Source organism: Pseudopipra pipra, chromosome 11 (assembly GCF_036250125.1).
Source record: "Pseudopipra pipra isolate bDixPip1 chromosome 11, bDixPip1.hap1, whole genome shotgun sequence".
NCBI lineage: Eukaryota > Metazoa > Chordata > Aves > Passeriformes > Pipridae > Pseudopipra > Pseudopipra pipra.
This window is the reverse complement of record NC_087559.1, coordinates 9267738-9282991: the sequence shown is the minus strand read 5'-3', so window position 1 is coordinate 9282991 and position 15254 is coordinate 9267738. Positions and strand designations below refer to the sequence as shown.

The 15254-nt window shown below is 38.5% G+C and overlaps 1 protein-coding gene across 7 annotated transcripts in view; it reads left to right on the top strand.

Moving 5' to 3' along the window:
• The window catches only part of PXK (PX domain containing serine/threonine kinase like), a 35068-nt gene that overhangs the window by 16068 nt on the left and 3746 nt on the right, over positions 1-15254 (top strand). For 2 of the 7 annotated variants that reach the window (XM_064667348.1, XM_064667355.1), the window contains 13 exons: positions 1514-1591; positions 1736-1809; positions 2650-2724; positions 3930-4034; positions 4174-4275; positions 4921-5082; positions 6399-6516; positions 6955-7033; positions 9174-9222; positions 9916-9993; positions 10408-10494; positions 10731-10800; positions 11772-11834. In XM_064667348.1, coding sequence (XP_064523418.1) covers positions 1514-1591; positions 1736-1809; positions 2650-2724; positions 3930-4034; positions 4174-4275; positions 4921-5082; positions 6399-6516; positions 6955-7033; positions 9174-9222; positions 9916-9993; positions 10408-10494; positions 10731-10800; positions 11772-11834 — 1140 coding nt within the window. Of the gene's footprint in view, positions 1-1513; positions 1592-1735; positions 1810-2649; positions 2725-3929; positions 4035-4173; positions 4276-4920; positions 5083-6398; positions 6517-6954; positions 7034-9173; positions 9223-9915; positions 9994-10407; positions 10495-10730; positions 10801-11771; positions 11835-14648; positions 14684-14946; positions 15030-15254 lie in introns of those variants that run through there. The other 5 variants (XM_064667354.1, XM_064667353.1, XM_064667351.1 and 2 more) reach the window with 5 other exon arrangements.

Sequence of the window (15254 nt, the reverse complement as noted above, 5' to 3'; positions counted from 1 at the left end):
CCAGCTCCTACTGTTGCTTTGAGATGTGAGACTTCCAGAAATAATTGTTTGAGCTAGATTTAGTACTTTTACAAAGCTTGAATAAGTTAGACACCTTGTTCCCACAAATACTGGACAGTCACTGTATCCCTTTAAAATGGTAGCCCAGTGATCAGTTTCTTCACTACTAAATGTTTCTTCTTTGAATTTGTATTACTTCAGCTATTGGAAACCATTAAATATTTGTCTTACAGACTGAAAAAACTTCCTCTTAGTGATCAAACCCACTCCACAGATTTAGTTCACGGGCAAACCAACTCTTTGCAAAATGCAAAGCTTGTTTTCATAAAAGCAGAGTCTCCTGAAGCAGGAACTCACTACTTCCTTTTAACTTGTCTTTTTTCTCTCCCTTTATGTAACATTCTGGTGTCTTCAGCTTCAAAGTGCAAAGAACATTTACCGGATGTTTATGATAAGCTGTGCAGGAGTTGTAAATTCTTAGTAACTCTTTATGGATGCAGTTTGTCTGGCTAATGCTGAGCAAGCAATTTAAATCCTCTAGGAGACACTGTGACTTCTGTGTTAGTTCTGAGAACTTTCATCAAGATTGTGTTTCCTGCCAGTTGCCGGGAACTTGGTAGCACAGACATCATTGCCTGTGGTCTTTAGAGACCATCAGTTTGTGTTTTTTAAATGCTGGAGCAGTGAGATGATATTTATTGCACTTTTTTTTCTAGCGTATTTATATAGAGAGAGGATACAGTGTATATAAAGTATAGAGGGAGAGATCAACACATCCTTACCTTTTTGCTGTTTTTCTATGCCAAGATAAGCCATGTTAGAGAAAATTCCTTGTTAGCATGATTCCCTTTCTCCCCCTGCTGTCACCACTTCTCGTTGAGATTTCCCCTTGGGTCACTTCATGAATAAACCAGTTGTGTTCCCAGCTGTGGGAGAATTCACTAACAAGGCAGGTGTCCTCCCTCCAGCCCCCCAAATGTATGTAGGTTCATGATAGTTGGCCAAATACCTTCGTCTGCACAGAAAAGGGCAGAATAACACGTGGTGAAACACGTGTTTAGTTTCCATAATTTACATGTAGTAATGGCAATATAGATGCACATTAAAGAGATAAAAGTGAGTACTTTTACAGGTATAGCAGAAACATTTCATGATCTAATGTTGTGTACTCCTATTGTGGGAAATCTGAGCTGTGAGCATTGGATTTAGACTCGAAAATGTAGATCTAGTAGAGATAGAAAGCAGACTGTTAAGCTAAGTTTTCCAAGCAATGCTTTCTGTGTTTTCTCTCTGGATTTGAGTTATCAAGTTAAAAATGCAAATGCCCTCTAACTGTGTTTTTATCTGATTTCCTTTTGAAGTGATTTTGCTGACTTTTAGTCTGAATTCCTGCAGGCTTCCTTCTGGCATTGAACCTTACCTAATATGTGGATAATTACATGATATAGTCTCTTTAAAACATTTTAATTTCTTTTCTACTTTCTTTCTCCCTTCTTCTCGTTTTTCTTTCCAGAAATTGCCTTACAGCACGTTTCAATGTTCTTCCGATCAGAGCCAAAGTGGGAAGTGGTAGAACCATTAAAAGATATAGGTAAGAAGAGCATGTGTGCATGAAAGCTTGTCTGATTTTTTTCCCAACTGTATGAGTTGTCCTAAGATTCCAATCTTAAGTCTTTGCTTACAGACCTTGTCCTGTTGTGTTTAATTAAAGCTGCTGCTGATTTTTTTTTTATAGGTTGGCGAATACGTAAGAAATATTTCTTAATGAAGATAAAGAATCAACCAAAGGAACGGCTAGTGTTAAGCTGGGTATATATGCCTTCATCTCATACTCAAGTCTATCTCAATTTATCTCAAGATTTTATTTTGACTACCATGTGAGAGTGTCAGAGAGCTGGCTGAAGAGCTCAGGCTTTGGGAGAGCCTTGAAAGCCCTTAGGTGGATGTGTGGTGTGGGAACGTCTTGTGTTTCCTTCCTCTGGTGGCAAATCCAGTTTGCAAGTTTCTGTGCATGGCCATTTGTTCCCAGTCCTGCACCTCAGGATTCTTTAGTTGTAATGATGTGGCTGTTGACCATATATAAATCTGCTCACTGAAAATAATAAGATGATCCTTTCTAAAGTGGTGAGATTTCTTATTCAGATCTTTAGTTGTACTGACAAACTATTAGGCAAGAGAGAAATGAACTGGTCCTTTGACAACACTTGCTTTTGCTCCTGCCCTAAAATGTGCTGCTGCCTTAATTGTATGAGCAGTGCTGTTTGTGAGACTTCACTGGAGAGCAGAGATCACTAAAGCCTGCAATAGGAGGGGAGTTTTTCTTGGTGCAGAGGAAGAAGGTGCCTTATCAGTTCACAATGCACACAGTCCCTCAGTTTGGAGTTGGCAGAGTTCATTCAGTGGTAGTAATGAATGTCAGATCTGGGGGAGGAAACAGGCAGTAATATTTATGGTCACACATTTTGTTTGTGAAACCATGGCCTTGTTCAGCCTCTTCAGGTTTCATTCTGTATGTATAATTTCCTTGCTTGCTCTTCAAAATATACCTTCAAACATCTGTCTTCATTTGCCAGAGTAGAATATAGATCACATTTTCTTTATAGAATACAACATCTTTTATGATGCCATTCTTTTCCTATTTATTTCCAGGCTGATCTTGGCCCTGATAAGTACTTGTCTGACAAAGACTTACAGTATGCTGTGAAACTTCTTTCTTCCTGTTCTGTGAGTAATACTTGAAGACTTTTAAATTGTGCAGAGAAGTGCATGTCAAGGATTCATCTTGCAAAAGCACATGTAGCCTAGCAGACAGTTTGTAATTTTAGAGTTGCTTTCATTTAAAGGTTTGCAAACCTTTTAATTACATTTCCCATATAATGTGAAGCAACATGTTCTCAGCACAAATAACAATCCTGCAGGATTACTACAGGAGATTCAGTGTTGTGGTTAATTTAATTTTTTTTCTTCTTGTGCAGTACTGTGAGGTCATGAGCTTTTATTTCAGCTCCTCAACACTTTCAGGCTGTTAGGATAGTGCTACCTAGGTGTAATTGCTAGCCCATGAGCTGGGGATATTCTCAGGCAGCAGTGGATGAGGCAGTGGAAGGACTGTTATGTTTTTTCAGTTCTTTGAACTTAAAAAAAGGAGTATCTAAGTAGAGGTACAATGGAAGCTGTACAATTTAAGCTCCTGTGCAATGCCACGCTATAAATCCAGTAGGCATCTCTGCCTGAAAAACTGGCATTTGACTCCAAAAGGAGTTGAGGATGTTAAGTGTGTGAGAGACTGGCTGAAAAGGATAGTATTTAAACTGGTAAATCTCTGAGCAGTCCTGGAGCTCAGCAGTTGCCCATAACAGGAGAGGCTGAAAACCAGGCTGCCCAACACTCCAGCCAGACTGAAACTTGTATTAAAATAAGACATGAACAAGGGGTCTTCTCCTGACTAGCAATTTCAGTTGGTGTTTGTGTTGTGTCTGTAATTTATTTCCAACTGTGCTCTCTCATTTGGTTTTGCAAAGTTGTTATAATAATTTCTGAAGACATAAAACTGTTATGACAGCTATTAATGCTGAATTTCCTTATGTGCCATAGTTGTATAAAACTGGGAATGAATTTATTAGCTTATCATGACTTAAACATGCAGTAAAGCTGCTCATGAATAAGTGCTGTATTTTTCATTTGTCTAAACTGCCAGTCTGTTTTGTTAAAAAAAAGATAGTGGATTTTCTTTTTTTAATTTGTGTGCTAATTGAATAATGTCTTAGTGAAGTTTTATTTGCATGGGTTATTCAATGTCATTGACAGAATCCAATTTATTGCTTTAAATATACAATTCAGGCAGATCCTTTCTTACTTGTGAATTGAACACAAATGAATTACAGAACCAGTCATCTAAAATTTGCCTACGGTTTTTCTTCTTTCGATAGCATCCCTATATTTACAAAATCACTTTTGCCACTGCCAATGAATCTTCAGCACTGGTTATTAGACCATTCAGTGAAAAAGGGACACTAAAGGACCTTATTTATAAGGTAATGTCTACCGCCCACATGGATATGGAATGACCATAATATGTCTTTTATAAAAGTGTTTGCCATCTATTGCTGAGCAAACTAAGACAAATACTGACTTTTCTCAGCATGATATTCGATATGTGTATTTTTTTTAAAGGCAAAGCCAAAAGACCCATTCCTGAAGAAGTATTGCAATCCTAAAAAAATTCAAGGTCTTGAGCTTCAGCAAATAAAAACATATGGAAGGCAAATATTAGAGGTACTTTTCTCTTCGCTTTATTTACCTGCCTTTATGATTTTTTTTTTTGAGGCCAACTGGTTTAGCTAGAAAAGTAGACAAACTTTTGAGCACAGAAGCTTTATTTCAGCAGCAGACTTCAAAGGTAAATGTGAATTGAGATTAGCTGCTGAGAGTTGAATTTAGATATGTGTGTGTGAGACCCTTTATGACCAAAAAAAAAAAAAGGCAATTGGTACATGTGGAGTTTAAGTGGGAGAGAGGTGATATTGTAGTTTTTTCCTTGTGTAAAAAGGAAAAAAAGTAATTAATAGACAGCAGAACATGTGCCATAAAGTCATGGTCATTCTTGTGTTTTTAAAATTTTTTTTATTCAAACTATTATATTCAGTAGTATTGTGAATTTTGGTTTCCAGATCTCTTTTGGGAGGTTGTTGCTTTGAGGATCAGCATCAAATGTTTGTTTTGTGAAAAGTGTTACCAGTGAAATGGGAACGAATAGTCGGGCAAAGATGATGTAGAAGATCAAGTTGAGCAAGCATTCCAAATGGGGGCCTCATTTATTATGTATCTGCTGCAGTATTGGAGCATTTAAACTGATGATCTTATGATCTTGAGATCATCAGAGCATCTTGTGACAGTGCTTCTGCATTGGATTTTTTTCAGGTATTAAAATTCTTGCATGAGAAAGGATTTCCTTACGGCCATCTTCACTCTGCCAATGTGATGTTGGATGGGGATACCTGCAAGTTACTGGATCTAGAAAATTCCTTGTTGGGACTTCCATCATTTTATCGATCATACTTTTCACAGTTTCGGAAAATTAATGTAAGATTCAGACAATTACTTCAACTGAGTCTTATGCATCTCTTTATCCTGAACCTCTGTGGAGAACTGACTAGAATGAAAAAAACCTCTCTCAAGCCCCTGTTTTTAATTTGAGCTTTTCTCCATCAAATTCCTTTTCTGCTTCCTCCAAATCACTGTTTGGCTGCACAGCAGTTTTGTTGCAGCACACTGGAGTGAGGCTGAGGCCAAAGGTAAGCAGGTAAAAGGGGAATGTAGGTGAGTATTTCTGTGATAACAGTGCTGGCACAAATAGAGGTAAAGTACAGTTGTTTTAAGGTCTCTTTCCACCCTGGTCTTATATTTTATAGGAATGTGCTTATTGTCTACCACACTTTTTCACTTGTATGTCTGTCCAGTGATCACAGCTTATTACTTGTGCTTAGGTGGGAGTATTAATCAGCCTTGTCTTTGGTGAATACTGTGAAAATTGATGAGATGCTTGCAGATGTCTAGCTGTTCAAAGCTGGTTTTTATTTGTTTGAAGGGTGTCTTAACTGCAGGCTTGTAAAGCAAAATATTATCTTCCTGCAAAAGTATGAAAACAAATTTGCCCTGTTGCCGCAATCCAGCAGCATCTTGCCCTGCCTTTAGGCTCTCATTGTAATAAATTCCATACAGCATCACGAGATAGCTGCTTGCTGACCTTGCTAAACAAGTTCTGCTGTGTTGTCAAAGAAACGATCAAAAGTTCATGGTTGGCCCAAATCTGTTAGTGCCATCAAAGCTCTGAGCATCTTCCAGTCAGAGGAGCCCTTTCTGTTTAAACACAATTCAGAAATCTTGGAAATATGACTGTGTGGGAGCTTAGAATGTATGTACAGCTTGCACAAACCTAAGGAGGAGCAAGGGAGGCTCTCCTAGGTTTGTTTGATATGCATTTTTTTCTGTCTTTTTATCTACCTCCCTGTAAAGTGGCAGCAGGTCCTATTATGAACCTCATTCTTTGCTGTTTGACTTAGCTCGGAAAATGGGCTTGGTTGGGATTTCTGTCAATGTGTGGCTTTCTAAACTGCTGTAGGAAAAGACCTTACAACTTCACACATTTTTACAGAACTTGACTATACTGCTATCACATTTTTATCATCACATGCAGGAAGACAGTGGTGTCTGCTTTAGCTTGAGGCATGAAGATTTCATTTGAGCAACAGTTATGCAGGGAAGTGGTTGTGGTTAAGAACTGTCTTAGTGGTTCCTCTTTTCTATCTTCACATGCAAAATCACTGTTTTTCTGCAATGGGTTAACCAGTTGTGAAAAACTAATGAGTTGTGGCTGTATTTTTTTTGTTCCTCAACAGACTTTAGAAGGTGTTGATGTACATTGCTTTGGACACTTACTGTATGAAATGACGTACGGAAGACCCCCAGACACGATTCCAGTAGAGAGCTTCCCCCCTGCACCCTCAGTGTTTGTTGGTTAGTATGCAATGGAGAATATCTCAGTCACAGCTTCCTAGGTGCACTCTTAACTTCTACCCAAGCTGAAGTGCTGTGAAATATCAGCCTGAGATCTTTGCAGCATATGACCAGAAAGAATTAATAATTCGGTCAAAGTGAAAATGTGTTCTTCATGAAATATATGTAGTGTATAAGTAAAACCTTTTGTTTTTTTTAGCTGAGTGATAAAGCAGTGTTTAGTAAGTAATGAGATGCCTGGATTCCTTGCCTTATGTCTAACATTCTTGAAAGGTTTGTGTGTGTAATAGTAACGCTATAATAAAAAACACATGCCACAGAGCTTCATCACTGCTTGGTTGATGCAATACTTAGGGTAACATCACACAGACGTTCATTCTAAATCATTTGCTGTCCTGCCGTGCAAAAATGTGTTCATTCTTATTCTTTCTTTGGTAGTGTCAGTGTTGGAATCCATTCTGACCTGTGAAGCTATGAAGAATGGCATGCCAACTGTCTCACGGCTCTTACAGATGCCGTAAGTCCTGTTCTACTTGTTTTATACTCATAGCAATGTTTTTAATTATTTCAGGAGGAAGAGCCTTTTTGCTCTTGTTTCTTTTTAGAAAGGTTTGCTCCTTGTTCTGAGGGATGTGTCCCAAATGAAGCTTTAAAATTGATAGGCTTTGTAGAACCCATCCCTTGTGAACATGATGAATGTGCTTTTAACATTTTTTGTCTCTTGGTGTGTTGGAGCTGTTATGAATACACTTTAGTTAGCATGATTTAAATTAATCCAGCTATTAAAGTAATGCAAGTATGCCTAAGATCATGTACCGATTGATTTAAAAGATTTAGAATAAGTCTTTTTGCATGTCTCCTTCAGATCTACTTCAGTAGATTTTGCTATCAGTTTACTTATGACTGGTGAAATAGATCTCTTGCTTTGCTCAGCAGTGACATTTAGACTTGCTCTGAGTATGAAATGCTATGTGGAACTTCTGTTTGATTTCTTGTGGGGTTGGCTTTGGGATTCTCTGAAGCATAGACAGACTAAATTTCCTTAACAGGCTGTCCTCCCAGGATGCAGTGAAGGGGTGAGGGCAGGGAGGGGCAGTGGGGAGGGATGCAGGAAGGGAGCACTGTCAGCATGTGAGTGAGTGGAGATCACAACTGCCTGCAGTTGAGACACAGCATTTCCAGGGAAATTGCTGTCCCTGTGCTGTGATATATCACCAGCGTGCCAAGCCACAGAACCACAGTTCTGGTGGGAAGTTCTTTTATTTTTCCTTATGTGAGGTGCCAGAGTCAGGACCTAATAAATGACAGATTTTCCATACCTAAATCTGGGTCTGATCTCACAACACACAGATTGCAGTGCATTTAGAATATGCTCTCAGGTTCAAATTTCCTGGTTGGGAGTCACTGCATCCTTCAATTCCTTCTCCTCCTCCCTTCCTCTGCTTTTGAAGGAGGTGGAAGGTGGAGAGGAGACTGTAAACAGGGGAAAAATACTGTAAGAAAACTCTGTGAATACAGGAATATACAAGTCTTAAAAGAAATTGAACAAACAATCCATGCCCAGCTGCATCTGATATTTAAGATATTATACTACATCTCCTTCATACCAATACTCCTCACAAAAGTGTTCTATGTAGATGTGCAATGGCATGAATGTAATTTAAAGCAATTAATGTAATTTAAGTATCTATTTATTATAGCCATACAAATTATGACTTCTCTTATTTTCATAAGAACATGTAATCAGAAAGGATCAGAAAGCCCTGTAAACAAGGATGAATTGTCATGGCTTTTTGAAAGTATTTTCATTTCTGCTTAATTTCTGAATTTTTCATGGAATACTCTCCTTAATTAACTTGATTCTAGAGTTGAATTTGTTTTTCCTAGTATAAGTCTATGATAATTTTCCATAGTGAACAGCAACGAAAGATCTCAGAAATATTTATCTTGGAGCGGGGTTTGAGATCTCTCTGGGACAGTTTTCTAGTATGTTCTCCAGGACAAAGTATCTTGAAATAGACTAACCAGTTTATTTTCAGACTACCATTGCCCTCTAGTGTCTTTGTTTTGGATGGAAAAGGATTAAGCATTGCTCCTGACACCATAGAGGGGAGAACAAAAATATTAGATTATTTGCTTTAGTTGCCTTTTGTGGAGTGCAGGCAAGAATGCAGATATTGTCAAATGTTCACTCATTGACCTTTCACATGTCTCTTGTTAATACTAAAACAATAGTTGTGCTAAGAGAATTTTCCTAACAAGAACAATGATTTTGCTTAGGTGAAATTTAAAATAAAACCCCTGGAGATCTTTTATAATTAAAGAACCCATATGCTTTTAAGGAAAAGTTGTTCTTCTCTGCCTTAGATAATTGTACCTGTTGTAGCAACCTTCAAAATATCTCAGATAAACTTGCTTTCTCTGCCATCAGTAGTGACTACATTCTGAGTGTTGGATGCTGCTGATATTACAGCGGTGCTTGGAAAATAAAAAGCAGTACATAAAAACCTGTGGAAAAAACTAAACTGTGGCCTAGGGATAAGGACAGAAAAGGAAAGGAAGAAAGAGGGGTTTAAGTGAACAGTACCAGTAGTATTTTTGCTGTGGTTTTCCCTATCTCTTGGAAGTAATATTCCCCTTTTTTTATCTACTCACAGATTATTCAGTGACGTCCTGCTAACAAACTCTGAGAAACCACAGTTTAAGGTAGAGTTGAACATTGATTTGCTGATGTTTATGGAAGTGCAAGGCTGTGAGTATCTACACATTAATTGACAGAGAAGGTAGAGGAGAACTGGCTTTATTTGCCTTTATTGTTCTATCCAGCAGTATTTGGATTCCTGTGTTGAATTGTATCCTTAGAACGGGGCCATGATGTGACTCATGAGTGTTCAAGTGCAGTTGCTGTCCTGGAGCCCATTTGTGTAGCTAATGGTGATGCTCTGTCTGAGCAGAGGCTGCCAAGTAATGTGGGTCCCTTGCAGTGAGAGGAAGCACCTTGTGAAGCTGATTTTGCTGCGTGAGACCATCAGCACATTGCTGCCAACTCCAGTACTGGGGCATTTTGGGAGCCACATCTGGTCCCACTGGGGAGCTGCCCCAGGGCACTTCTCCTGGAACACATGTGCCATGTGTCTTGTCAGCCTCATGGCAGTTTGGGGATGTGACTGGAGTATCAAAATAGTCACCTCTCCCAGCCTTTAGAGTTTCTTTGTCCCTGCTGTTATTTCTGAGTGGAAAAACATGCATCTAGAGTCTTATTTTCTATTCACTAAAGGAATGGTGCCAGAACTTGGAGCTTTAGATGAGCAATGTGATGAGTGGTGAGGTGTGAGCAGTCAAGTTTTGTTTTCCTTTATCACATTTTGTGCCATGTTTTTGTTCCCCATTCTGTATTAGATTCCTACCAAGCTAAAAGAGGCGTTGAAAATCTCCAAGGAATGCATAGAAAAGCGATTAACAGAAGAACAGAAATTGGTAATGTCTGGATTTCTTTATTTCCTACAGATATTTCATTTCCTCTTATCATTTTTACGTACAGAAAATGAGTTTTTACTCAAAATTGATTTTGAGTAATATAGGCTTTCATCAACAGATTTGCTTTCCCAAAATTGCAGTATGAGGACTTGTAGAACAGCTGTTGACTGTGTGGCATTTCACTGTTTTAAGTGATGCAGCTTCACAGGCAGTGGCTCCCAAGTTAAAGGATAATTTTAACTGCAGTATGAGCCTCCATCCTTTACCAGCAACAGTAAAGATAAAAGCTAAAAAATGAAAAAATAAATCTAAACAAACTGACTACAGCATATTTTCTTGTACCCCAAATGTGTTGTTTGAAAACATTTAAGATCTTAACATGGTTCTTTTTCTATTTTTTCCTTCATTTTGAAGATTCACCAGCACAGAAGGCTGACAAGAGCTCAATCTCATCATGGCTCTGAAGAAGAAAAAAAGAAAAGGAAGATCTTAGCACGAAAAGTAAGAAATCTTTAAATGGGTTTCTCACACAGAAAAATATATGTATATTTTTTGCATGTTTAGCATGGATAGGTTTAGCCACAGGTACGTGGCTCTGTTCTGTCCTGTGTTTGTCTGCACTACTGATAAACTTTGTGTGATACAGCAGATGGCTGTTAGAAATCTGTCAGTTCAATCCTTTTAACAGAAAGTGATTATTCATTCCCATCTTCTGTTTTCTCTGCTTCCTTTCAAAGAAGTCAAAACGTTCTGCCTATGAAAGTGGGGAAGAACACTCAGCAAAATACAGCAACTCAAATAACTCAGGTAACTACAGAGAGAAAAGTTTGCTTCTACACATCTGTGTCATTTCTTTTGTTGTTACTGTCATTTTCTGTCCAAAAAGATCCAGGATTACCATCAGTTTACATACTAATATTGGACTACCAAAGCCTGATAACCACTGCTTTGGGTATTTAGTGATAGATAAATAGAGGGCTTAAAAATATTGTCAATGTTAGATTTTCAGCTGCTTAATTTAAAGTAATGTTTCCTCTCGTCTGTGTCCCATTCCTCAAAAAAGAACCCAAACCAAACCAATCAGTCTCTTTATTCTGTTTTATATTTGAGTTGAATAACAATATTCATTATATGGGCTATTTAAGAATGGAGTCTTCAGAGAGACTCTTTATGGTGATCTGTATTACATAGTAAGGTGTTAAGATGAATGAGAGAATTATCTGTTTAATTGCTGCTTCAGTGCCAAATTCCAAAACAACAGAGCCTTTGACAGGTCTTTATTTAGTTAGAAGGTATGGTTAGTACTATGGAACAGATAAAAGAGCTGACTTGCTTGGCTAAAATGTGTCCAAAAGCAGCTTGTTGTGGAGTAGTTAGATATCAGAGTAACTTGTGGAGTACAGCAACTGACTGAACATCATCTCTTAGGAGAGATGGGTGCCATCCATGCAGTGGCACAACTTTTAAGGGGAACAGAATTTGGATGCTGAAATCAAACAGCCTAAGCAGCAGAAAAGAAGTGTTTCCCATAGAGGAATACTGTTGAATGCACTTCCTATGTGTTTGGAGATCTTCTGATGCTCTGTACCATAAAGCTGCTCTGTTCAGATTGGGTCCAAGTGACACTGTTCCTATGAATGGGAATCTTTCCCAAGATTTCAATGGAAGCAGGATTGGATCTTCAATCAATAAAGTTGGCCTATTTCCAACAACCTGTCTTGTCTGACTGTTGAGCTGCCATGTCACAGCTGTAGTTACTAGATTGTTGTTTTATTTAGCAGGCTCTGGGGCAAGTTCCCCTTTAACATCTCCATCATCCCCCACTCCGCCCTCTACAGCAGGTAAGTTCAAGAGTCATTATTTTATGGTTTTGGGTTTTTTTTATTCCCCTCTGCTCCTCAGTGGTGGGTGTTATTTCCAAGGATGACTAAGGGATGGTGGTTTTCAAGGATGGAACACGGAGATGACAATTATCTTGTGTCAGCCTGAGTGTGGGCATGTGAGCCATTCTCTATGGCTCTCTTTTGAGGGCCATAGAAAACCTTTTAATAGTTTTCTTTTTCATTTGATAACCTTTCCTGAGATATACATGATATGATTTATCCATAGAGTGTAAGTGCTTGCTTCAAAATCTCTTTTACTGCAGGCCTACTGACATTGCTACTTTCCAGACATTTTTTGGGCCTCATGTTGCAGTATGCATTTGTCCTGGTGTTAATGGTCTGTTGACTCTGAAATACTGCTTGTTCATCCCTTGTGTATTGTCTCTTTACTCCTGTGCTGCTGTGATGTATTTTCAGAAATTTTGGATGTGACAAATTCAGTGGTTTAGGCTGTGTAAATCTCCCCAGTTGTGCTACAGCCCATTGATAACCCAGTAGAGCTCATAGAAATGAGTCAGAGACTGATTTGGGTTAAAAATAATATCTTTATTATTTTTGACCAGTTCTGTTTTTCAGTTTGCAGGGTAGCTGTGCAGACAGTTTTGCTAATGTTTAGGACAGGTGATGCAAAGTGGTGAAGAATCTGCTTGAGTGACCAATAGAAATACTCTGAAAGTTTGATTACAAATCTGAGTATTGAGGAACAGTGGATGTTCTGCAGGCTGAAAGGCTGGAAGAGGAGCACTGGCAAACATTTCTAGAGGGGAAGCAGTCCATAGCATCACCATTTGTTATGGTGACTCATGCCATAGGATTTCTAGTTCCAGGAACTTTCTACACAGAACAACTCAGTAACTAACATGATGCAATCAAATTTGTGTTTGATGTGAATGATCTTTCAAAGGACACTGCAGTCTGATGTAATTCAAATCAGTCATGCTGAAATTAAAATTAGTAATTTCTCCTTCAAGGTGAGGGTATGAGAAATGTGTATTTTAGGAACTAATTTCTCCCAGTTAGCCTGAACAAAATAATTAGTGTTATTGTGTTGCACAGTAACAGTGCTGCTCTCAGGATGCACCCAGTGTTAGCTGGAGGGTTTGTTGCAACTTTATTAAAGAACTAGCTGCAAATGCAAAAGAAAACCTTGTGCCTCCAAAATGGACAGATGCAAACAATTTTTTCTTTTTCAATAAAACTACCTTTTAGTTATGTTTTAACTTGGACTTGTTGGAACTTGGTTGAAAGCTTTTTCAAGTTTTAAGCATGTGATGCAGGTTTATGTGTTGATGTGACTCAAATGGCTGAGTGAGCTGATGGCTTGGATGTTGTTCATGAAGTGTAAAGGCAAGTGGCACATTTTCAGGAATGCTTTTGTGAGTAGAATTAATAGAAGAAATTTTGGATATTAGTTCTAAGAGAAAACTAGTGTGCTGAATTTTTTCACCAGCAGTGTTGTAGTTTTAGCTGCTCTAAGCAGGTATGCTATTACTGGCTCAATGAAAGACTCACTGGCCCCATGGTAGGACTTAGTGACAAGTGATGCCTTTGTAGCTTGTCTCTCTCTCTTCCAGTTTCCTTGTACTTACTAAGGGTATTTACCTCTAAACCAAAACTGCTTGTAGGTATTAGTGTGGTGAGATGATTCTCAAAAGGGCATGAGGCTTTCAGTCTGTCTGTGTGGTTTGGTTGTGGTCATGTTAGAATCAGGGCATCTCAAAGCATCCTGGTGATGTGATGCCAAGGCAAAATTGAGGCTGATGAGGAAAAGTGCACCCAGGAGAAGCTCTTGCCATCATTTGTTAACCAACCAAATCAGTGTGGTGTGTGGGTGTGTGCAGAGGCAGAGACACTGACCAAAGGGGAACGGGCTCCAGGCTGACATGTCCTGGGGAAGAACCTGTTCAGGGGTTTCTCACACGTTGAGAGGTGCTTTGTCTCTGAACAAAGGCCTTGTGAGACTTGGCTTGCACCAGAGTGCTTGGTATAGTTGATGGAACACAGACTAAGAAATAAAACAGTGGTTGGCTTTCACTGTTTTTTAATGGCAGCTGCAGCTGTAGGATTGAGTGCATGGCCTGCTTTGAGGGGAAAGGTGTCCACTGGAAATACCATAAAATACCAGCATGATGTTTTACAACAGAGAAAAGTTTGTGGGGTGTTACTTTTGCTTTCCTGGGCTTTTCTGCAGGAATAAAGTGAGAGTTGTATTTAACAATCTTTTCTGTGCCAGTTATTCTAAATCCTTCAGCACAATATAGGTTTCATTGGCATCCATATGGTGCATCTTGCCTGCCCTTCACCTTTCTGTAAGACAATTTGAATGCTTTAGGAAGCGCTTTTCCTGAGTGTCTCTGACTCATGAGTGTAAATACAGGTGTTAATACAGCAGGAAGTGTTCCTTGAACTGAATGGATTTCATCTCCTCTGGCTAATCTTCCTGCAGATTTCTTGCTAAATCTCTCTAAATGCACTTTAATCCTGTAAAGGTTGAATTATGGCATGTGCAGCTGGAAGCATTTGTGTTGTATTTGGTGATCAAGTATAATACTGCCTAGAGTGTGGAAAATAGTGGTTTGTTATTCAGAATTGGACAAAGTATTGTAAATGTGTATTGAAATAGTCAATCCACTGTCCTCGTATTTGTCAGTGAATAAGAATATATTGACTTTTGTACTAACTTTTCAGCTAACAGTGTCTGTTTTTCTTACTTTGACACGAGAACCAGATGATTAACTTGTGTCCTCTCTCTTTCTCTGCTGTCTTCAATAGAGCATGCATCATTTTGAACGTGAATTTTCGGAAAAGTAAGCTAATGCTGATTTATCTCTTTAAAGATGCTCTGTTTCTAAATGGGAAAGTTGAATGCAAATCTTGAACTTAGTATTGGGAGGGAATAGAAGAAAAAAATCTGAATGTTCCTACAGATTATTTTAATGAAATGCAGCATCTTTAAAACCTCACTAAAATGATTTTCTTTGTTCGCATCCCATTCTCAGCCAAGTTTTTAATGCTGTTTGCACTATTACTGTCACTTTAAATTCATAATTAAGTTTTTGTTTCAATTCAGGCATCAAGTTTACAGCATCTGATTTACTTCCTATTCCTTTTAACACACTCTTTTAACAAAAATGTCCCTGTAAAAACCCTTGGTAAGTTCTTGTTTGAGTGTTTTATTCTTACAACTGCATGAATGAGTAGAACGTGTGTGTGCAGGCAATGTCTTCCAGCATGTATATTGGAAAGGCCTACTGACAACTGAGCACTTGTCTTAAGTGATTTTTTCTAGTAAATACAGGAAAATATATCACTGTTGGGCAGAATAGTTTAATCTGTTCATGTAACTACATATGGGTACCTTTGTGTGAACTCAGATGT